The following is a 25,541-nucleotide window of genomic DNA, read 5'->3' on the forward strand; positions in this document are numbered from 1 at the left end:
GTACTACAAGGCTCCACATCACAAAGGGAAAGCTGGGTTTTAGTTTTGGGGTAATTGCCCTGAATGTTTAGGAATTTGGGGCCAAAAAGGGGCAAAAAAAACTTTTTTCTAGTTTCCAGACATTAACTTGTGTTCAAGTGTATGGATCTCTCTGAAATTGTACTGCAAGGTACCATACCACAAAGGGAAGGCTGGGATTGAGTTTGGGGGTGATGAATCATAAGGGGGTTCAAAAAATTGGGGGTGGGGTTCTATTTTAAGACTTTTATGATGTATTTAAATTGGTAATTATGGTTGCAAACTCCATTGGAAATTTGAATTGAGATTATGAATATCTTGAGGGAAAGAATTTTTTTTTTTGGAAAAGGGGGGGGGAGGTGAAAAAAAATAGGGGGGAGGGGGGGGTAAAAAAGAAATTGTGTGGGGGCAATTTTTTTTTTCATTTCAGATTTCAGAAATTAAAAAGAAAATTTCTTCAAATATTATTTTTTTTGCAAAAAAAGGGGGGTAAAAACACTTTTTTTTGAGGGGGGGTCAATACGCAACAGCATAGTGTATTTCTCTAAAGCAAAAAAAATGGGGGGTTAATTTTTTTTGGGGGGAGGGGGGTCAATTTCGCAACAGCATTGCACAAAAGCAAAACATTGAATATAAATTCAAATCATATAACCAATTCTAAGTTCTTTGACTACAGTTATTCGGTATCAGAAACCTATTATGTGTCAAATATTTAATTACAATCCAAATTCAGACCTGTATCAAGCGCGAATATTGTGTCCATTTTTGCCCCAACTGTTCAGGGTTGGACCTCTGCGGTCGTATCCAGCTGCGCTCAGCGAAGCATTTTATTAACTCTGGTATAATTATGTTAATTAAATGTTCTTATGACTGATTATTGGTTGCTTAACGTCTAGTGGCAAATGTTTCATGCATGTTCAGGGCAATAATGTATTATGACATTATTATATGTTTTAATTTTTAAGACGTACTTTTCGTTTTTCTTACAATGGCTTTGTCTTTTCAAATTATATGTGTCAGAAGAAAATACGTGTTATCATTTTCTTATGTTACAAGTGACTTTTTCTCTTTCCCCGTTTTGATGAAAAAATGGGGGTCTAGTAGATTGTTTATGCAATATCTAATTAAAGATTTAAAGCTCTTGAAAGCACTCACTGTCTTTAAAATTTCGAGATAAAATCACTGAAGTAGGATTCAAAACGTTTTACACGCACCGACAAGGATTTATATTACCACTAGTATCTAATATATACGTCATTGGTCTCCACAATCCACCCCAATGAATCAGACTGAAACATCTGATTTTAATCAGTGTGATTAATACATAATCTACGCAGTTTTTATATATAATTTCTCATGCAACTAGAGCATGTATATATATATATATATTTATGTAAACAAGTCTAAATTGAAAACAACGTTCAAATCTATGATTGCGTTGGATAAAAACCGCAATTTTTACACATGTGCATGCAAAACAAATTTCTTGGTAGAGGGGTCAGCACAAACAACATTTTCCAAAAGACCAAAAAAGTGGAAAAGTATATTTTAACAAAACGCATTTGACTAGCAGGTCGAACAACGGATGTTCTTAAACCCTACTGACTGTCATTGGCGATTGCCAAATAAACGGATCACCAGATGTAACAAAATGGTTCTTAACTATTAATTAACTACCAAACAGAAAACAATAAACTTGCGGAAAAGATGGTATACCACAAACAAAAGGTGCAAAAATTAGTACTCCATATATCGAGGGTTTTAGTGTTTGCGTCATACAAACTATACATTATATACAGTGTACGTAAAAATCACATCATTATAAAAATTTAAAATGTCAACATACAATGTAATCGTAAAAAAGTATTTCTTTTAAAATCTAACCTTTGACAATAAACATGTATAAAGATGAATAAAGAAAACCGTAAAAGTGCAGTGCGATATCTTGAATATTATTAAAAGATTACACATATATTTAGACTTTTTCTTCAAATACACATTCACTTAAATTTGGCATACTTTCAAACTTTCTAACATATAAATTAATTTAGACATTAACATGCAACAACTCATTGCGAGCTTTAAAGACTGAGGTCAAATATATTTTGCCCATTTCAACAACCTTTTTTCCGATATCATCACCGAACAAAAAGACTATGTCTGCGATGATTAATTTAAGTTTATTAAAGCGAGGCAACTGTGAGAAAAACACATCGGTTCCTGCATTGTGAACAGATATATCATGTTATGGAGGGGTATTTGCGAAAAATACCAGTCAAGGGACGGTGAGATTTCCCAAGGCGAGGAAATTTGGTCCCAAGACTGGTATTTTTCGCAAATATCCCTCCATAACATGATATATCTGTTTAATTACACCGAATAGATTTTGATTGAAACTGTCTGTACATGTGAAGGGAAATCGTAGTACCGCGGGAATTATACATGTACTTATACGCGTTTGTGCTGTCTTTTTGTAACGTCATGGTATCTATATGTGTAAACGTCATTGTTATACCATCATTAAATCGTTCATTTGTATAGACATTTTTTTCCCCTCTTTATATGTATATTTCTGACACTTTTCGGTTTAACTCAATCAATAGTGCTTAACCATGTTGTCGGGATAAAGTGAGAAAGGTTCCGAATAATTTTGGCGGGAACTGGCTCGCGAGGGTAAAAAAGGAATATCCAAAATGGCAAATACCACGGCAGAGAGGGGAATTTGAGGCAAATTCACCGGCAGTGGTGAAAAACAGGCAAATTCGTTTGAAATGAGGAAAAAATGTTAGAATATGCGAAAAATACACTGGCTAACAACTAATCAAAATCCGGCATTCTTATATAAGGTGTAATTAAGAAGGAAATCGTGCAAATCAGAAAAGAAACGTTCTCGAATGTCATTATATGCCTGGCATTCCAACAATACATTCAAAACAGATTCTTTAATACAACATGTTTGACATGTATCACTATCTTTCAATTTCATGCGGAATAACACAACATTCAATGGAAGACAGTTTGTTCTAGCCAGAAACTTACAAAATCATCTACTTTTGTTAAATAGGACTGTCGTGCTTGTGTAATGTAAAATCAACGGTAATAATCGAGGCTTCGCTTTTAAAGGATTTTGGACTTGGGCTTATTACAAGCTTCTATACAAACAAACTTATTAAACGTTTTAATATTAACATTTCCATGTATAAAATGGTCTAGTCCCGTGGACTAGATTATGCCGTTGACTAGAATATGCCGTTAATATGATTAAAGTATTAATTTTTTGATAATTTAAGTTCGTTATACATCATTTTGCAATATCTTGTACCAGGTAAAGAATATAATCTAGCTAAATATGTGATCCTTTGAAGGTCCATATAATTTGTTAAAGATTCCCATCCTAACTGCGATAAAACAGAGCATTTTGGAAAGTTCATTTTAGAGTTAATTATAACTTTTGCGACTTTGTACTGCCAGCTGTCTAGCATTTCGCGGGGTACCATACGCCACAAGCATGAGCAATGAATGGACGTATAACCAAAATCCACAAAGCACAGCCAAAATTAAACCGATTAAAATCACCGTGTTCTCCTAAGACGCGAATAATATAGTTATGTTTCTTTTCAAAGTTTTCCTTTAGGTATTTCTCGATATGATGATTAAATTTTAACGTTCTTGAGAAATAAACTCCCAAGTATTTATATTCGTTTCCTTCACCAATTAAAACATCCCCTAGAAACCAGTTATTATTTGCGTTAAGTCTTTTTCCTACTACTAGAACTTTCGTTTTTTTGGCATTAAACTTTAGGTTCCATTTTGAAACAAATTCACTGGCAACATTCAGCAGGGTTTGTAATTCTTCGACGGTTTTCCCATGTAAAACAATATCGTCTGCGAAGAGTGACTTGTAACTTCTGTCGCTACATTAATACCGAGATTCTTTTCTTTTATCATTGAGACAAGATCAGACATTAGAATAGCAAATAATTTAGGAGATAAAATACATCCTAGTCAAACTTTGTCTTAATAAAAAAAATTCTATATAATTTCATTTAACATTTATTTTACGAAACAAGTTTTAAACCGAGTAAAAAGGAGATTGCACAATGAAAAATATCAATCGTCACGCTTGTCAAAGATCTTAGTTTGAAGTCGTTCTTCCGTGTCAATTTCAAAAGAGAGATTTAGTCTAAGATATGAAACAGACCTTGTGGTTCCGGTAGTATTCCGTTAATGTCAAGTTCACTTGGCTTTATGAGATGTAAACACTCTCTGAAATGTGGGTTATTGAGTGACATGACATCATCAATATATGTGAAGATGAAATTAAAGTATTGGCAAAATGGTTTTTATTTTTTTTTTTTTGTCAAAAAGAATTCACTGTTTCATATGAAAATATTAAAAAAAAAAGACATGTTGGTCAGTAAGGATGCACAATTAGTTCCCATTGGAATACCGACTGTTTGCTGAAATATCAATCCACCAAAATCGACAGATATGTTGTCATTTAAAAAATCCAGCATTTTGTTGATATCGTCTTTGGTGTATTTGTATATGGAAGCCGAGTGGTATCTTCACAAAAAAAAAGATTTTCCATAATATAAAACAATCAATTTGCATATACGATTAAAAATTCTGTAGAAACACTGTTTAATGAGAAGGTGTGGTCGATATTAAGATTGGGTATGAGGAATGGTAGTTTAACATTGTAATGATGAAAGATTTTAATTTAAATATGGAATTTCATCGAAAAATATCATATTCTATTTCCTAACTGTAAAGCAACGTATTGGCTCGGTAACGAAGGCTATTTAAAGGTTAATAACTGAATTTTTTAACGATATATACGCGCCCATTCTATACATTTGAGCATAGGACATTTGAGCGCAACTAAAATATACACATAGGGTCATTTGAGCGCCGACATCATAGGACATTTAAGCGCCAGAATTTTAACCTTACCTGGATTTTCAAATAGGACGTCTGAGCGAAATTTCCTGTGATACTTTTATATGAATTAAGAAAATGTTTTTAAAAAGTAAGAAAAAAAAATGACTTTTTAATATAAATATAATTTGTTTGATTTTACACCCGAGTAATTCGAACGGTTAGGGCTAGTTAATGGTAGTTTAGTCCTGAGTTGATCTCTTCTTACCAATCAATTCTACTATAATTCATTGGCTATGAAAATTTTCTTTGTTCTAAATTTCTTATATTTATAAAGTGCAAAATGTCCCTTGGCACTTGAGATCTTAGTACTAATACATGTACATGTTAAAATGGATATAATTTTGACCGAGACTAATAAAAGAAAAAACAGCATTGTTTGTGACAGTTTCCGATATAAAGTGGACAAAAAGCTAAAAGGAAAACGTAAAGCCGATGATGATATAGCTCAACGTCATTCGAAAATTATCCGTACCGAGTTACAGAACATGGATGAGGCAAACCTAAAATCTGAAGACATTAGCAGCGTTTCAAAGGCTATAAATAGAAAGAGACTTAAATATCACCCTGCAGTTCCAAAATCTAGAGAGAGAACGCACGAATCGTTAACGAAGATGAATATTGAGACAAATAGATTTGAACATTTTTTACAGGTTAATGATGAACGAACGAACGGAAGAGATACTCCTTCATCATTCTTAATTTTTTTTCGCTCAAATGTCCTACACTTATCTTTATTTTCGCTCAAATGTCCAAAAATATCGGCGCTCAAATGTCCTATACTTTGGCGCTCAAACGTCATTTTTTATCGCTCAAATGTCCATTGCCGATACATTTATACTTTGAATGGCTACTTTATTTCTTGAAGTATAAACGTTTCATTTTACGTATATATAATTTTCGATAACAAGATGACGTACCTGATGTTTCGTTAATTCCGATCGATCGTATATTGCTGTACCTATTATCTGAAGAAAAAAAAACGTGATATTGAAACGATATTTAATAACTTTTTTTAATTTCATTTTTTTAGAATTGGTAAGGATACAATGGGAACCGACACAAAGAAAGAAGTAGACAAACAGACAACAAATGAAGACATTCCGTTGACAAAATTTCAGATCCTTCGGAATGTATTTGTCGTCAGCATTGGATTTGTCTTTCTTTTTACATCCTTTCAGTCGTTGACAAATCTTCAAAGTACTCTTAACAAGGACGAAGGGATCGGCACAGGAGGATTGTCCATCATCTATGGAGCTCTTGTTATATCATGTATGTTTGTGCCTTCGTTTGTGATTAACCATATTGGTTGTAAATGGACCATTGCTGCCTCTATGATCTGCTACATTCTGTATATGGCAGCCAATTTCCATGCTGTGTGGGGTCTTATTGTCCCAGCATCTATTATCATCGGTCTAGGTGCTGCACCTTTGTGGTCTGCTAAGTGTACATATCTAACAAAAACAGCTGTCTGGTATGCGAAATTGACTGGAGCAACAGAAGATGACGTCATTAACAGATTTTTTGGTTTCTTTTTTATGGTTTTTCAGACAAGTAAGTAAATTATAATAAGAATAAGACTCGAGACAAACATCAATGACACTCCTCCTCCTCCCACGATACATGATTTTAAAAATAAACATAGAAAAAGAAAATATTAAAACAAAAGACACATAAAGAAGATCAGTCCTCATTTTATTTTCAGCAATCTCTTTCATAAATACAGTTTAGATGTGTTTTTATGCAGACAGAATGCACTTGTGCAATTCAAAATATGTAGACAAAAACGCGTGGAAACCAAACAATTTAAAAGTCATAGAGGACCACCAGCAAATAGACATCAACAATTCTGTAGAGTAGTTCAAGGGAAGATCGTATAATTAGAAGAAGGGATCCATCGAAAAAAATACCATAAATCTACACTTAAAAACGTCAACGAATTATTTTCTTAAAACTAAGCTAAAATCGAAACACTGCACACTCATTGTTAGAAGTATACTTTCTCTTTCACCAAAAGTTCTATTTCTGCAAATTTGTTTGTAAGTTTAAGTAAACAATGACAATGACATCGAAAACACTATTTTTTTTATAAATTGAAGTTGGTGAATTGGTTGTCTGACACGTTTATGTATTTGTGATTTGTCTGTCCTGTCTCGCTATGTATTATCTCATGTTTGTAATTATAGTGTCCTCTTGTACAACTGTCCTGCATGTGTCTGAGGTTATGAATAAAATTTTGAGTCTTGACACTTTTAGGGTTTTTGTCATTTTTTATCAAGCACTATTAAAGTCAGACTATTTGCCATGTTTAAATCAGTCAAAACAGTTTTTTTTAAATATTATTTTTCATACCTACCTACCCTAATTTTTTTTCAAAATGTTAACGGAAACACCGGTATTGTTTATTAGCTTAAGACCTCAGTTGCGCATTGAAGATTTTTTTTTCTTAAATCAGTAGCTCATTTAGATTTTGGAAGTGGGAAATTACAAGTTTGTTGTGTAAACACTTCCAATTATAATTATATAAAATCAAACATGATTAATATATGATCAAATTAAAATGATTAACATAGTCAAATTAAACACGATTAACATGAAATTATGATAAAATTAAACACGATTAGCATATGATCAAATTAAATATGATTAACATAATTTATGATCAAATTAAACATGATTAAGAAATTATCAAATTAAACAGGATTAACATATGATCAAATTAAACATGATTAAGATATGATCAAATTAAATAAAACAGGATTAATTCAACATATGTTAATTAAGTTTAACTAACAGTGGCGGATTCAGAACTTTTCCAACAAAAGTGGGCCCCCCCCCCTTTCCCCCTGGATCCCCCTATGACTAACCATCATCTTTGTTTCAGGTCAAATTTGGGGAAATCTGATATCATCTGAAGTATTTAGTAAATCAAAGTCTAACTCCACCGCAACAGCAGATGAACTTGCAGAATGTGGAGCAAATTATGACCCAGGTAGAGAGGTTAACAATACTAATCTTGATAGACCTGATATTACAAAGGTAATGATTATTGTTTTCGATGTCTCTGGTGCTTATTCTTAGCAGACAATAAATTATAGAAATAGTAAGTAAATCGAATTGATGGCAATGTAACATATATATGATTTCAATAATTTTTCATGTGATTATTTTTGTTTTCGTTTCTACGTGACTGTGAAATTTTCAGAATTTAAAAGACCATATGTCCTATAAAATTTATGAGGTTAGTTTAAAGGGAGGCGAAAGATACCAAAATGATATTCAAACTCATCAAACGAAAACAAACTGACAATGTCATGACAAAAAACGAAAAATGACGAAAAGACAAACAACAGTATATAAAACACATCATAAAAAACTAATGATTGAGCAACACGAACAATTTTTTTTATAAATAATAAGATTACATTTTACTTAAGACAACTCTTGAAACATGTACATCGTCGTGAAAAAACCCTTTCACAGTTATTTTCTATGCAACCTACTTTGATTATGTAAACTTGCACACAATGTGGCCTAAATATATAAGTTAACAGTCAGGTAAATTAGGTTGCAATGACTCACATCCTATGCTTCACTGACTTTGGTTATAGTTTACATATGAGCACAATAATATACAAGATCTTCTTAATTGTAAAATTGAAGCACATTAGCGAGCATGTTAATACCATAACAAAATGAAGAAACTTTGACCTACAATCCATGCCTCATTGGCTTTGTTAAAGAATACACAATTTAACTACATGTAGATCCCATATCTCTGGTAAAGTTAAAACACAAAATGTAAAATTAGATAATAATATATCTATGTTTCGTTTAACTAGTTTACGCCTCCTTTTGGAAAGGGTATAATAGTAGTGGTCCGAGGTAATTGTTGTTTCAATATGGAGATTGCAAAAGTCGTATTACGTGACATTTTTCTATGCACATGCCTTGATTTTTACACAGACGAATCAAGCAAACGTTATCATTTCCATCTAATCATAGACGACCACGCTGTTCCAATTTGACTTCCTCACCTGATTAAAACCTGCCGTAAGGTGACAGTTGATGTTTTCATGTAGAGGATATTGTACCGATCTCAACACTGCATATATTTCTGACGTTATCACGTGACGTTTGTATGTAAAATGTAAAATGAAATCGGACAAGGTAAAATGGATTATCTCGGACCTAAAGTGTTAGCTGGATGGTTAAATTACTGTCAAAGTAAAAGTATTTATCTTCAAGGATAGAACTTTTATACATTGAAAGCATTTTTCACTTAAATAAGGAAATATGTCCATATTGATAATAATTATAATTGATACAATGGAAATCCTTTAACCATATCATATAAAACAAAATTTACGCAACAGGATTATTTTTTCTCTTTCAGGTGTATACTGTATGTGGAATTTATTTGGCTAGTGCCACGATCGGATTTCTCATTATTGTTTTCTTTCTTCAAAACATACCAGTTCATAACGAAAATAAAAAAGAAAAAGGCAAATTTTCTTTTCATTTGCTGATTGAAACTTTTAAACATTTCTGGAAATCCCCAACTCAAAAGTTGTTAGTGATTTTGACGATGTACAGTGGTGTAGAGCAAGCATTCATTGCTGGAGACTTTACTAAGGTAAGAAGTTGTTAGTGTTATTGACAATGAACAGTGGTGTAGAACAAGCATTCATTTGACAGGTGGAGATTTTACAATAAATATACGCTTCTTCCCATTATAACAAGTTTTAAATCGCTCTGTGTCTAGAATAGAGATTAAAATCATGAATAAATTTAACAGAGATAATCAGAAATCTTCAAAAAAGCATGTTGGGTAATGTTCAACAATCGGTCTTGAAAAACAAAAGACAAGATTTAGTGTCTATTTATTGTCAATAAACAATTTCTCATAGATACAAGGATTAAAATTTGTACGCCAGACGCTACAAAATGCTCATCAGTGACGCTCGAATCAAAAAAGTTAAAAAGGCTAAATAAAAAACTAAGTTCAATACGTCTTACTCTCGAATAACTATTGATGGGAATCCTGATTGGGTACAGGCATGTGGACATGTTGCTGGGTTGTAGTTTTCTTTACATCTCAATCGTCTAGCTTACTATAGTTCTTGATCAGTTGATCACGACAGATATTTAGAAATAATTATAATAAAAACCGGTTCAGAAAAAGACGATAAATTATTGTAATACTGGTATAAAAAAAACCAAAAAAAACAACACACGTACAAGTATAACAAAACTTAAAACAATTACCAATAATTACATTAAATGTATGTTAAATTGGAATCCGAAATTTTGATTGGCTGACAATAATTGCAAGGCACTCCAATGTCATAGATCTGATTTCCGTATAAAATACAACAGCTATGACTACACGTGCTATCCGTAAAATAATGCATTAAAAATAAACAAAACACTTGGTATAACACTTAATTGCATGGTTGTAGCATGAAAATGTTATTAAAAGAATAGAATGCTTCTTTTCATAGGGTTTTTAAAGCGTTGATCGTGTGCACATTTTTAATATGAAGCGCTTTCACGCTTTGTACAAAATGTCCTTAGGTCAACGCTTTTACACCTAAATAAATTTATAGAAAGAAGCATTCAATTCTTAAATCAAAGGTCACAGTTACTAAATAAAGCTCAAGACTTAACGTATTAACCTTCTGACAAAAAGTATGTCAACCAACAACGTACCTTTTGCAAAAGTAATTTAATTTTGATAAGGTCTTTTGTACTAAATGCAAATTTCAAATCCACGATTGATTACAACTCAAATTCTGATTTCCCTTATATGTACATGAAGTCAAATTTGCAGTTTAGACAGCTTCATCGATCCTGGCTATTTAAAAAATGGCAAAGGATATTTTCTGCAATTTTGTCTACAGGAAAGTTAAAAAGTTTAGAGTTAAAATACAACGATCGACTGTTTACATTGGAAACTCTACTTTCCTCTGCCAATACAACTGATATAATAAAATGTCATTGCAAAAATACGTGATATTAAACATAGCAACAAAAGGAAAGACAACTAAAAAAAACAAATAATCGTTTCTTCGTTATCGTATACATTATTTCTTGTCTTTTAAAGTCTTATGTAGGCTGTACCATTGGTATTTCGAACGTAGGATATGTCATGATATGTTATGGTGTGGTGGATGCCATTTGCTCGTTCAGTTTTGGTAGACTAGTAGAGTATATTGGACATATACCATTTTTTGCGTTAGGTAAGATTTGGTCTTGTTTATATGTAGCTTTAATTATTACCAAACTTATATTGATAGTTGCAAAAAAGTATAACAAAAATACCGAACTCCAAGGTAAATTCAAAAAGGGTAAGTCCTTACAATCTGACAAAATCAAACGCTATCAATCAGCGGAACAAGTGAAAAACAACTGCCATACTCCTGACTTGGTACAGGCATTTTCCGAGAAAAAAAAGGTGGGTTAAACCTGGTTTTATAGCTAGCTAAACCTCCCACTTGTATGACAGTTGTTTATAATTCCGTACTATTAACAGAATTGGGTGAGCATCCCAAACAAACATAACAGGTTAATGTGACAATAATTGGGATCCAGCTTTTATAACCAAGGTAAGACCATATTTTGGTGATAGCCAATGATAAGACCTATAAAAGTAAGCCAATAGGTAAACTCATCAAGTTGTTCGATGACAAGGTCAAAGCTGTTCTTCAAATCATCCTATTTCGCAGAGAAATGGGGGAACCAAATTCCTCTCTATTTGATTTACAGACAGTGTTACATTTAAATCTTTAAAAGAGAGACGAAAGATACTAAAGAGATATTCAAACTTATAAGTCGAAAACAAACTGACAATGCCACGGCAAGAAAAGAAAAACGATCAAGACAAATAACAGTGTATTTTGAGAAAATCTGTCGAAAATTAAGAAATTTTGCTGTTTAGCGGACATCGAGTTTAGTTATAATATATGTATACTGTTTTATATTTGGTTAAACAAATCATTCAACGTATTTGTTGAAAAAATCGTCTTAGATGTCAAAAACGGATTGAAACTGTACGACATATTCGTTCATTCTAAATATGTTTTATTTGATAACAGACTTTGGCATATATAAAATTTGTATATTCATTCATGTTTCGGTCAAAAGACATATTTCTGATAAAAGCAAGAACAAGAAGAGATTGTAACACCAAAAATAAATGTTGCCGAAGTTGTATCTACAATGAAATGTATATTATTGAGCAAACACTACATGAAGATGGAAATGAATCATTTGAAAGAGTAGTTAAACTAAAGCAAACCAATGCTTTGAAAATTAACAGAAAATATTCATAGGATTTTGAAAATGTGTGTAGTCTACATGGTCTAGTAGCTGAATTTTAAAAAAGAATTCAAATTTCGTTCCATTGACATATTATTGTTATAGTAGAAGAAAGTCATAAGCTTGAAATCAACGTCAGGTTGAGCTTCTTGCCAAACAGTTTCTATCCTCATATGATTAGGTTAATTTCTAGATTATCCTTGAGTTGCGAGTAAGAGAGAAGTTATTACATATTTGACAAATTAGTTGTCGGGTATCTGCCACTTTATTGCCAAAAATAAAATTTAGATTGTTTAACGTTGCCTACCTACCCACCTAAAAAGCAGCCTAACCGAAAAAAATTCATGACACAAATCGGTCAAATTGTTTTTTAACAGATGTTTTCCTGCTCTCACGTCGTTTTCTTGTCTAAAACATGTAACTTATGTTGTACATTAAAAATTCCCCACCTATCTACCCAACCCTACAAGGCATGGGTAGGCAACATCAAACAAAGATTTGTTTAAGGGTGACCTAATGTTAGAGCTCGATTGAACAGTGATCTTTAATAACATAACGATGTGTTATAAATCATTCCAGCTTTCTTTGTTCATGGCGGTACACAGATTGCTTTACTCTTGTGGCAGCCGCAGCCAAACCCTACATACATATTTTATATAGTAGCTGGTTTATGGGGAATTGGTGATGCTGTAATACAGACACAAATTAATGGTATGTAAATAAATAAATCTGCAGATGTATATTTCTACTTTCGTCTGCAAGACTCAAGTTTATAACCACTATTCGTTACCTTATTATTGTAATAAATGGTATTAAAAACGGTATACTGAGTTAACAGCAGCAAAAATGTCTTCGGACAATAACATCGAAAATAAAATTCTGTTGAAAGTTTATTAAGCTAGGTTCACACTGCCGATTAGATCAACTCGATGATCCCGATTGCCCAAATTTCCCAGACCAAGCGTAACAAAATTCTTGATCGGGCCTGTTTACGACTTCTTCCCGAACGCTATCCGACTGTACACGACTTTAACTCGACCATTCACTACTCTTTAATGATCCATCACGAGTCCAACTCGACCACTAATTAAATACATATTCGATCATTCCGACCAATTCACTATCTCTACACGATCTTTAATCAACTATACTCGATCTCAGCCCGATCTCGACCAGACCAGATCGACCTGATTGTATAGGGGTCGTAGGGATAGTCGGGAATTAGTCGAGTATGTACAATTTCAGTATAAAAAACGTCTAGATTTTTTATGTCCCGCCTCAGCGGAGAGGGCATTCAGTGTTACCCTTGTCCGTTCGTTCGTACGTACGTGCGTCCCAAAATCAGTTTCCGTTCTCTTACTTTATTTTGCCTCAGCCAAATGTTATGAAACGTATACACAATGCTTATTACCATAAAACACAGATCAAGTGCAAATTTGGGTGGCGTCACTTTTACCGTTCTTGAATTTATAACGTTATATGCAAGCAGGGGCATTATCTGTGTCCCATGGACACATTCTTCATTTATTTGGTTAGACTCAGTAGTTCACAAATGGTCGGAGTAACATCATACATTTAAAATATCTACATAACATTTAAGAAATTGGATTTGTTGGCAAGGTGGTTAGAGCGTCAGAGAGAGAGGTTAATAGCTGTGACGGAGCTTGAACATAAAAGAGAGCGTAGAAGACGAACAAAAAGGCGTAGACAGCAACGGGCGCCAAGAAATCTAGATGAGACAGTGGCTGACACGGCGACCACTGTATGGGCAGTATGAGAGACTGTTGCAGGAGCTCAACAGAGAGAAAGAACCCCAATGGTTGTATAAACTTCCTCAGAGTGGACGCTGATATGTTATCGGAGTTTTTACTGCTTTCTTACAAATTAAGCTTACTGTTTTTGTTATAAAATATTGTAAAAAGGGGGTAAAGATGTCAAATATTTCCCCAAATTTGGCCAAGAGTAGAATTCCTTGGAGTGATACCTTTTCTGAAATTGTTTACATATATCTATCAAGAGATCAAATAAAAATCACCTTGAAGACAATGAGGAAGAGTACTCGAGTACGGGTGGTTATGGGTTCGATCAGCCACCGAGTTAAAAAAAACTTTACATTTGGTATCCACGCGTAAAATTAAGTTCAAACTGCCGAGCAGATCGACTCGATCAAGCCCAATCAAGACAGATTAAGCGATCTGGAGACTGGTCTGACTCGTTCGACAAGAATGTTCGGGGTGGTCTACATTGCTCGTCATCGCTCTGACTTTCTACCAGACAATTTTTGACATGTCAAAAAAAATCGTGTATAGGATCAAGAAGCCAATCGCTCTAGAAGAGATTGGGAATTCGTCGAGTAACGGTCGAGTTGATCGGGACAAGATCGTGATGAGATCGAGTTTGGTCGGAATACAAATATTTTTTCGATCATTACTCGATCATCTCGATCTTTGCTTGATTAATATCCGATCGCTTCCCGATCACTGCGACTACTATTATTTTTGATCCCGGACCTACTCGACCAATACCGGTCGTATTGCCTAACATAGGTACCAATCCGGTGACAAAATCTCATTTGGTGGTGTCATTTTCAAGAAAAGAGTAAATTTTATAAATAAGAAAATACAAACGGTTCTAATTATTATGATTATTATTATTTTTTTTTTATTATTTCAAGGATTTCCTTAACTTTAAGGATCTCCTTAGAAACGTGCTATCAAGAAACTACATTTTTTTAAAACGCAAAAAAAGGCAAATCATATACCAAAGCTAAAGTTTTAACTTTAAACAAAACAAAGCATAATTACTTTTATTTTAAAACAATCTTGACAATTCTATAACACATGAGAACAAGATTTCATAATTAAATAACTGCATCGGCAGTTTGACGGTGAAACTAAATCATACTCTCTTGCCATTTAACTGAACCTGCTGGTTAATTGAAATAGTGCTTAAGATAGTGTATTTGACGGACTCAAGCGGATGTCACAGCATTCCTTCCATGGGTATGATCACCATCTGCCATCTGCCTTCCCTGACGCCATTCACCAGGTTGTAGTTGATTGTGCTCATTCTCATGGTCGATGGCCTGTCGTACGATAGAAAGATTCCGAATCCAGTGAAGATTATGCAGTGTAATACATGCAAGAATGATAGAATCAATGGACTCTGGAGACTGATTCAAGCAGCCCAGCAGGCATTGAAACCGCATGGCAACAATACCAAATGCGTTTTCCACCATTCGCCTTGGAAAATCTTCATAGTAAAAATATACAATGTGTAATTATACAAAATTAGTACAAATGCAAGACTATTATCACAAGTTATTGATAACATTGATGTTATTTTTCGCAAATTGATAACAATAAAACAATTGAAATTCTGTTTTTATATTAAACCTATAGAATTCCTTCTCTTTTGCATTTCGTCAGTACTGGTAGAGACCAAAAAGCGAATACCATGATGATAAATTGTTTTGAAAAAAATGAAAAATTGATACCCTCAAACATCAAAAGATATACGTTAGGCTTATGATATATTATAATTACTAGTAACTGAATTTTTTTAAAGGTAGTTTATAATTTTTGTTATTAAAGACTAATCTGTTATTGAATACCGTATGCGCTCTTCGTCGGTTAGGTTACGTCTGCAATATGGCTTCATCATCCAGATTCTCATTGGGAATGCATCATCTCCATACATGAAGGATGGGGTGTTCTTGTCATTGCCGGGTAGTGGGTCAGGTGACGTCATACAGAGGTTTTTTTCATCAATCAAAGTCCTTAGTTCAATGTGGTTGAGGAGGTGAGTGTCAGATGCACTTTCATTTGCACGAACACTGACCATTATGAACTTGTAGTCTGTGTCGACGAGGGCCAGTAGTATGATTAAGAAAAATTCTTTGTAGTTGCAGACAGTACAGTGTACTAGAGTGAGTCCTTTGAGCACTTTATCCTTACTTGCTTGCCAACCAGTGCTCCACATGCATGAGGAAAGTTCCAAAAGTCATCGGCAATCTGTTGTCACCGTTCAAGTGTTCAAGGATGACGACGGCTGGCATCACCTCTTCCGGCTCATGTACTACAGCTTACAAAACTTCCGAAACAAACAAGCAAATGATGTTTTAGCCATTCGGAATGAAAACATGAGCTCTGCATAAGAAGCGCCAGTTGCGAGATGGCGAAGGGTGACAGCCAGTTTCAGTCAAGGCTTGAAGGCTTTTCTCAAATATATAAAAAAAAGTTGAAAAATGTCTAAATATCATTCCTTCAATGATATTATTATCTCACCTTGCTTTCATTCGGATGAAATTGTCAATGTATAAACATGTCAACTTTCCTAAAAGTGGTGTTCTGTTTTTCAAGTCTGTGTAATATTTGGTTTAAAAGTTCCCCAAACATATCAGCGTCTACTCTTAGGAAGTTTTTACAACTATTAGACTGCAACAGTCTCTAATACTGCACATACAGTTGTCAGCCACTGCCTCGCCCATATTTATCGGCGCCGTTGCTGTCTACGCCTTCTTGTCCGTTTTCTACGCTCCTTTTCAAGCCCACAGCTATGAACCTGTCCTTCTGGAGCTCTAACCACCTTGCCCATTTTTGCAACTGCCCTATCTCCATGAAGATATTTTTATATGTATGATTATACTCAGAGCTTCTGTGATCTACTGAATGTTAACAAATAAAAGTCAGACGTTTTAATTGTATACTGAAATTGACCCAACGACCCCTTTACGATCAAATCTGGTTGAGATCGAGTATATAGTTGATTAAGTCTAGCTAGTCAGTAAAGAGCGTGTAGAGATCGTGAATTGGTCGGGTTAATCGAATAGATATTCAATGCGTGGTCTGGATGAAGTCGCGAAGGAGTCGTTAAGGAATCGTAAATGGTCGAGTATGAGTCGTGTACGGTCGGATAGAAGTCGTAAACAGGCCCGATCAAGGACTTGGTTACGGTTGGTCGTAGAAATTTGGGCAATCGGGATCATCGAGTTGATCTGATCGGCAGAGTGAACCTACCCTTAAGTATGACTAAGACAGGTCGGCTCAAAGTCGGAATAGTGTATCGAATTAGGATGAAATGTCTTTTTGCAGAGTGTTACATTGTGAGTTAGCAGATGAAAAATCCGACTCATACTGTTAGTATGATACAAACTGAGGTCATGAAAATTCATATCACCTTTAAATGTCAATATTATACATGTCCTATTTACCGTGCAAAGGAAAGCATTGTTCTATTTATCTATCAGTAATGTTATAAAACAATTTAATTTTTGAAAGAGTTCCTGTTTAGTCACATGAAACGGAGCTCACTACATCGTCAGAGAACAAAAATAATGGTTTACTTTCACCTCGCGTGAACTTGTAAAAAAATGTACAACCACTCTCATTTATCCTTTCTAATATTTGACCATGCGATACCCTATTGTAATTCAAGGTAATAATATATCTAATCAGATGATAAATTTCAATGTTATTTCAAGCGGCGCAGCAAGAATATACAACAAAGAAGAATGGTCATATACGTCAACACATATTTGAATGTCACTTTCAGAGGCAGACTATCGATATCAAAAGCGTGAAAAGAGAAAGTACAATACGTCTAAAAGAAACATCCGATATCCGCCAGAGGTCTCTTTTAATCATATGGCAAAACTTGGGGTACTTTGCTTATTTGCATAGTAAGAGAAATTCAAACTCAAGTGTCTGTAAACACAAAGTTTATGAACTATGGAAAAAATACACAGAAGATACTTTGGGAACAATAAAAAAAAACTATAAATCGAAGAAAAACAGAAAACACCATGACCAAAAATAAACTGAAGAAAAGACCAACAGTCTACAAACATTACACAGAAAACAAAAAAAGTATCATAAACCCACACAAAGGGGGTCTCAGATGCTTCGGAAGGGTATGCAGTGCCATGTACGATATTAATTCTTGTTCATATTACTGTTAATTACTTTCATAAAGATCTTTCTTTGAATCTTTTTTTAATTTATATATTTCCTATTTTTTCAGCACTGTATGGTTACTTATTCACAGACAACACCGAGGCAGCCTTTGCTAATTATCGTTTATGGGAGTCCGTCGGTTTTATCATTGCTTTTGCCTGGAGTAACTTCCTAATAACATATGTTAAGCTATACATATGTCTTGGATTTTTGAGTGTCGGGATGATGTTATATGTAGTAGTGGAAGTTTATGATAGAAGAAACAAGCAGAAGGGATTTGACTTGAATTGAACCTAGATTCCAGGGAACTTGCATATATCCTGAATCTGATTTTAGTACATAACCGTTAGCATAATATGATAAAATATTGTAAACTATGACATATCAAGGTAGTCCAGGTGTAAAATCATGTCGACCATCTTGTATTCCTAATGATCGGAAATAGATTTCTACTGAAATTACTCAACTTCAGTAATGTAGAAAAGGAATTCAATAACTTAAATTCTAATTCATGTGATGTATATTTTGGTAATATTTTTCCTATTAAGAGAAAATTATGATCGGTTGTAATGAATTGAAGTACATACGTTTCATTATTTAGAAAACCTCTACCGTTTCTTTTCTCCTTTTTCCCACAAATCATGTCTCTCTCATAATGATATTAAAAAAATCAGGAAACATTCCATAACCTATATATAGCTAATGCTTGGTCACTTATACTTTTCTATAGTAAATTTTGTAATAATAGTGCAATGATTTGCTTAAAAGAATTCATACGGTTCAGACTGTTTTAGAGTTTTTACACTAAATCTGTTGGATGTATACTGGTTGATATTTAGTATATGAAAACATGATTTATTCTTTGGCTGTAATTGGCTTTTGACAAACTTTCAGTAATATGTGATTACTCTTATATCATTGATTTGTGTCTATTGTTTTTTGCTTTGTATCGATTTATTGACTTAAGCCATTTGCAACTGATTTTTTATTTTCTTCTTATGTTGTGCTGTAACATCACTGTCCCATGTTAGAGGACGGTTGAGCGCCCAAAAAAACATGTTAAACCCCTCTACATTCTTTGTGTTCATGTCCTAAGTCAGGAGCCTGTAATTTAGTGGTTGTCGTTGGTTCGTTTTTGTCATACGTGTTTTTCGTAAATTGCTTTATAAATCAAGCCGTTAGTTTTCTCGTTTAAATGGTTTCATATTTTTAATGTCTGTGTCTTTTACAGCTGACTACTAGTATACGTTATGATTTTTTCTCATTATTGAAGGTCGCATTGTGACTTTTGAACGCTTTTATCTCAGTCATGTTTTTACTCGATATATATATCATGTATAATTGTAGCATATAGCATTACAATAACACCGCTATAGACTTACATAATAGTCCTAATAACTCCTTAAACTCACCACTCATATTCTGTATTTTGTCTTCACAAAGTTGACATACCTTAACCATTATTATCATGCTGTATTGTTAATATTTGTATGATTGTTTCTTACTAATTCTGACTTTGAATTCATTGTTGACGTTTGATGCAGATTGTACTGATGTCCATTATTTTTAATAAACCAATAAGAATAATGATAAACGCATTATTTGTTGTCATCCAACTCGTACAGAGGTGATTGGGAGCTAGAGGTAAGTAGACATTACCTTTTTTATTAGCAAATGCATACTTTATTTGGCCTTTTCAACTTCTTTTATTAGAGCATCACTGATGATTTTATTGAAGGCGTACATAATTGTAATCCTGGTAATGATGAGTTTATTTACTATATAAGTATGACAAATTGCAAATTGCACGACTTTGAATAAAAGAGGGACGAAAGATACCAGAGGGACAGTCAAACTCATAGATCGAAAACAAACTGACAACGCCATGGCCAAAAATAAAAAGACAAACGGACAAATAATAGTACAGATGACACAGCATAGAAAACTAAGGACTAAGCAAAACGAACCCTACCAAAAACTGGGGGTGATCTCAGGTGCTCCGGAAGGGTAAGCAGATCCTGCTCCACATGTGGCACCCGTCATGTTGCTTATGTTATTACAAATCCTGTAAATAGTCTAATTCGGTAGGTCTCATTCGTGAAAAGGGAAGGGTATTGTAATTACGACATAAGGAACATATCCGATATCATCTGTGAAACGGTTGTTCCATAACGGTCCACCAACTCGTGATTACGTCCGTAAAATTTACGAAGGGATGACTTCAACTTCACCATTTGGAACTCTTGGTTCAATAGCTTCCTTGTAAGCAGCAATACTCTATCAAGGAAATCATGATAGTAAATACAAGCCCTGGAATATCGTATCAATTGGGAGAAATATACTCCGTATGCAGGCGCTGCTGGAATGTTGCTACATAGAAATGGAAAGTTCACAATTGGGAAGCTGAAATCATCTCTTTTGTCGTAAAGTTTTGTTTTCAACCGACCCTCATTGTCAATTTCTAGATGTAAGTCAAGATATGAGGCAGACTTAACTGTATCTGTAGTATCCTTTATCTCTAGTTCGATGGGATAGATTCGTTCAACATAGTCACCACATTTTGTATTATTTAGTGAGAGAACATCATCTATATAGCAGAACGTAAAGTTAAAGGATATTGCTAACTTGTTATCTTTCTTCCTAAGAAGTTCCTGTATGAAGTCAGCCTCATAATAATAAAGAAACAAGTCGGCAAGAAGAGGGGCACAATTGGTTCCCATTGGAGTTCCAACAGTCTGTGGGAAAAACACGTCCTCCAAACGTAACAAATATGCTGTCAATCAAGAAATCAAGCATCTTGATAATGTCAGTTTCAGAGAATTTTTTGTTTGAATCAGAGTGATTCTTTACAAAGTAGGATTTATCCCTCCCCAAGACAAGATACTTGTATCTACGTTCGCCATTCTTTTTAATGAAACAAAGTAATACCAACTCTTTCAATTTGTCTTTTAGTTTGGAATGGGGAATACTTGTGTAAAGTGTAGAAAAGTCAAATGTTTTAATACTATTGCAAGATGAGAGAGTCTTAGATTGTATGTATTCTAAAAGATCTTTGGATTTTTTTAGTATCCACATCTGATTCACGCCACCTCTAGAATAGGCAGTTTCACAATAACTTTGGAGCCCGGCTTTGATCGCTGATAAAATAGATGTTAATAATTTCGAAAGAGATTTCGTGGAGCACTTGGAAGACCCAGCAATATACCGTTGTTTGTAAGGACACTTATGTAGTTTAGGTATCCAATACAGTGATGGAAGATCCAGTTCTTCATCTTTGGTTGAAATTCCAAAGGAACATAGAACAGACCTATGATTATCCAGGCTTTCCTCTTTGGTAAGTGTCGTGAGGGTATATGTTGAGTTACCTTATTCATTTATCAAGCAGTTTATGTAATGATATTTACACACAAAAACGATGTTGTTTGGGGCTTTATCTGCGGGGACAACAACATATTTGTCATGGAGGTAGGACAAGTGTTTTGCAACATTTGGGTCTTAAAAAATTGACGTAGCGTGGGTATTGATAGACCCATTTAGTTTCTTAATTCGGATTTGTATCAACGATCTCACAGCCTTAATCCATTCGGAAAGAGTATCTACGTTTTTTTTTTCTCGCGTTTAGCCCATTGCCTGGCATAATCCTCGACTGAATCCATCAGTATTTTGAAGTTGTATTTCCAATTGATGGATTTAGGCTAACGATATTTCAACCTTTGGATAACAAATTACGCAGGGAAGTGTTATTGACAATGTTGAGGTCTCCGGTAATAACGTGGCCAGCCGGATTATATGTGAATTGGGAACTAGCACAGGTGCAATCAGTAGGTTTAGACTTGAAGTCGTCAATGTTGAGATCCTGCAAAACGTGTTTGTAATTGAAAATAAACGTGGAACTATGTCTGCTGCAGAGCTGGAACATCGGGAAATGAATCTATATGTCATGGCTGTTTTTACTTTAATACCATATGGTATCAAATGTATTAGGCCAGATTCTTTAAACCGCGTAATTTCTAAAATATATTCTCCATCGGTCAAGAAATCAGACTTTATTAAGGACATGAATTCTCTCTGATTCTGAAAGTTTGCTCTTGACGGGAAGAATGCTGATATAAGGTGTATCATAATTCTGTAGATTAAAAATCGTATCTAGAATCTAAAAATTTAAAATAACCCATCTACCGCATGTAAAATGCATGTGTTCAAAATAGACTATACGTAGCTACACGGAATATAAGTCTTTTTTATCTTTAGTGACAGATTTGTTTTCTTATACAATTTGAATTTTACTAGTTTTTATCTAAACTAAAACAGTCTGGCTATCGTCGTTAAGTTTATTTTGATATCTGCAAAGAAAAGTGTACAGACATCTTTATTGTTTTAATGTACAAAAATAAAGAGGTGATATGTTATCTATTTCAACTTTTGTAAATGATAATCCATCTTTGTCACAAGTGTTTTTATGTTGTAAAGCATTTCATTCAAGTGTGTCTACCTCTGTTTACATATAAAAGGACCACTAGAAAAGATAGTACATGTAGTTAAAGGGTACTCTGATAATTTTATTGTTTCCCAGTACGTTTTTGTTTATTGTGATTGGGTCGTCAGAAAATTGTGTGTTAACTGCTTTGTGACGTTGAAATTAAGTTATTTGTATTTATTCCAAATATGCTCTATATCAATAAACGCTCTTCATAAAATTTATAACAATTGTATTTAAGGTTTTGCATGTTTGGCGTCTTTAGCCGAACAGTTTTATCTTTTTACTTGATTCAATTCCTGTGTGCTAGTTCAAATTCTGGACGCCATTCTTTGCTCCTTTCAATTGGACCTGTATGATGTATTTTTTTAAATATTAGTTCATTTATATGTTTCAAACCGCATCGGTAGTCTCATGGTAGCGTGTTCGCCTCGAGTGCGGGAGGTCGTGGGTTCGAACCCCGACCGGGTCAAACCAAAGACTTTACAATTTGTATTTGCTGCTTCTCCACTAAGCACGCGACAATAAGGAGTAAGAGCAAGGACTGGTCTGCTCGGATTCAGAATAATGTGTCCAGGTAAGGTGACATGTCTTTCTGTGGACTTTTACCTTGTGCACTAGCACGTTAAAAATCCGGCTCAGCGTGTCGGTCTAGTACAAAGCAGTGTAAATATTCATATTACATTAACATGTCCTCGTCCTTAATATACATATTAATTTCCACTGGACGTTAAGCAGCCATCCATCATCATCATCATTTATATGTTTCGGAGTTTAGTGTGACGTCCATTTCGCTGAACTGTTATACAATTACTATTTAGGGGTCAGCTCGCCTCTGGTGCGGGATTTTCTCGCTGTGTTGAAACCCCAGTGGTGGCCTTAGGCTGTTTTCTGCTTTTTGGTCGGGTTGTCTCTTTGACACATTCCCCGTTTCCATTCTCAATTTTATCTGTTTTCTGACTAATTTTAAAGTAGTACATTTTCTAATTGATTTACACCATTTTCATACAATGTGCAGATACCGTACGATGTACTGTACGTCTTGCGTTCATTTAAATGATTGACATAGCAATATCTCTCCCAAAAATTGCATTATTTCAACAACATAAAATAAGTAGATTGTAATTCAGTGGCTTGTTTGTCGAAGGTACGTGTTTAAGGACTAGGGCGTGTCATGACCATCTTACATGTATGACATATATTTGACCTCAGTGGGTTTATCAAACATGTCTACACTGAGGGAGATTCGCTGAATGTAATTGTTTAGGGCGGTCCTAACTGTTAGGATAAAGATTTACACTTTTCCATTTCATCAAAGAGAGTTTGCAGCTCGGTATAAGTTGACTTAGTATTCTGTATATTGCTCATATTCGCGCATGTATAAAATTGGGAATGGAAACGGGTAATGTGTCAAAGAGACAACAACTCGACCAAAGAGCAGAAAACAGCTCAAGGCCACAAATGGGTCTTCAACACAGCGAGAAAATTCCGCAACCGGATGCGGGCTTTAGTTGGCCCCTAAACAAAAATATATACAATTACTGTTTCAGAGAAAATATATAAATATACCAAAATTAAAAAAAAACATACAAGACTAACAAAAGCCAGACGTTCCTGACTTGGGACAGGCGCACAAATGCGGCGGGGTTAAACATGTTTTGTGAGATCTCAACCCTCCCATATACCTCTAGCCAATGTAGAACTAACAAACACATATCAATACGCGATACTATAGCACTTGAATTCACGTTCTAGTGTCTACTTACTAGGAATTGTTGATAATTTCATTTTTCGTTCAACCATGAAATGGTGTTACGCCATTCGTTACGACTTGTCCATTTTTATGACGATTTTAACCAATCACAACTTTTTGGTGTACGCTTTATCATCAAAATTAATTATCCTGTGAATTATAACTGTGCACTAAACTAATGCATAGTTATTTTTTTTTTTATAAAAAAAAACATTTATTCAAACAACTGTAGATTCTAAAGATATGTTAATAAAAGAACGCAATTAGCTATAAAAACAAATGCAAAAATACTAGGGTTAAATATAACGATTTCATTACATGTATCTTTGCATTACTCAAAGTCTGGCAAACCGGTTTGAAATTCAGGAACACCAGCAAATTTGCGAGCTTTAAAAATCAAAATTCTTTAGATTAAATATAACGTTATGTTTAGAAATGTTTTACTAAATTAAATGTAATATAATAGTTGTAAAATGACCTTTCTATCAAACTGCACGTTCTATTTCCATTGAGATTACACGTACATGTACAAATTCAAGGTTTTGAAAAAAAAATAGAAAACACAAAGGGGAAGGGTTGACTGGACATTTACAGAAACAGGAACATTTATGTAAACAAAACAATTATTCTACAATTTATAAAAGTTGTCCATAGGAATAGACTTGGACACTTAATCGATATATGTAAGCACACATACATGTATAGATTAATCAGTGATATACGAGAAAGTACGAGGTACAACAAGGAAGTTCGTTCGGTACATTACTCGCCAGACAATAATAGTCATTATCAACAGACGTAAATTGGTCGCAATCGGAACCTTTTTGTAGGCGAATCGAGAATGACCGAGTAATAACTATTAAAATGATAATTTTTGGCGATATTAACAACATGCATTACTATATGAATACCTTTATCATATACAATATCAAATACAATCATGAATCCGTAATTACAACTTTGTAAATGTCGGATATAACATAATAATCACTTAACTTTAAATGTTTCATTTATTCTACACAAGAAGAGATAAGTAGTTGTTCTTCAACTTGTTTTCAATCTTATGATTAGATGTATT

General features: G+C 34.1%; 2 protein-coding genes across 3 annotated transcripts in view; both read left to right on the plus strand.

Moving 5' to 3' along the window:
* Positions 1–19,827, plus strand: part of LOC127702006 (protein unc-93 homolog A-like) — a 67,114-nt gene extending 47,287 nt beyond the window's left edge. Inside the window, exon 7 of the mRNA XM_052205984.1 lies at positions 18,623–19,827. The gene's annotated coding sequence lies outside the window, so the exon portion shown is untranslated. The remainder of the gene's footprint in view (positions 1–18,622) is intronic.
* LOC127702358 (protein unc-93 homolog A-like) overlaps positions 1–19,827 on the plus strand; it is a 28,962-nt gene extending 9,135 nt beyond the window's left edge. For both annotated transcript variants that reach the window (XM_052206506.1, XM_052206507.1), the window contains exons 2-7: positions 5,993–6,513; positions 7,844–7,998; positions 9,356–9,595; positions 11,066–11,201; positions 12,859–12,990; positions 18,301–19,827. In XM_052206506.1, coding sequence (XP_052062466.1) covers positions 6,009–6,513; positions 7,844–7,998; positions 9,356–9,595; positions 11,066–11,201; positions 12,859–12,990; positions 18,301–18,524 — 1,392 coding nt within the window. In that variant the 5' untranslated portion in view covers positions 5,993–6,008 and the 3' untranslated portion in view covers positions 18,525–19,827. The remainder of the gene's footprint in view (positions 1–5,992; positions 6,514–7,843; positions 7,999–9,355; positions 9,596–11,065; positions 11,202–12,858; positions 12,991–18,300) is intronic.
* Positions 19,828–25,541: the final 5,714 nt, after the last annotated feature.

Source organism: Mytilus californianus, unplaced genomic scaffold (assembly GCF_021869535.1).
Source record: "Mytilus californianus isolate M0D057914Y unplaced genomic scaffold, xbMytCali1.0.p SCAF_5, whole genome shotgun sequence".
NCBI classification, from domain to species: domain Eukaryota; kingdom Metazoa; phylum Mollusca; class Bivalvia; order Mytilida; family Mytilidae; genus Mytilus; species Mytilus californianus.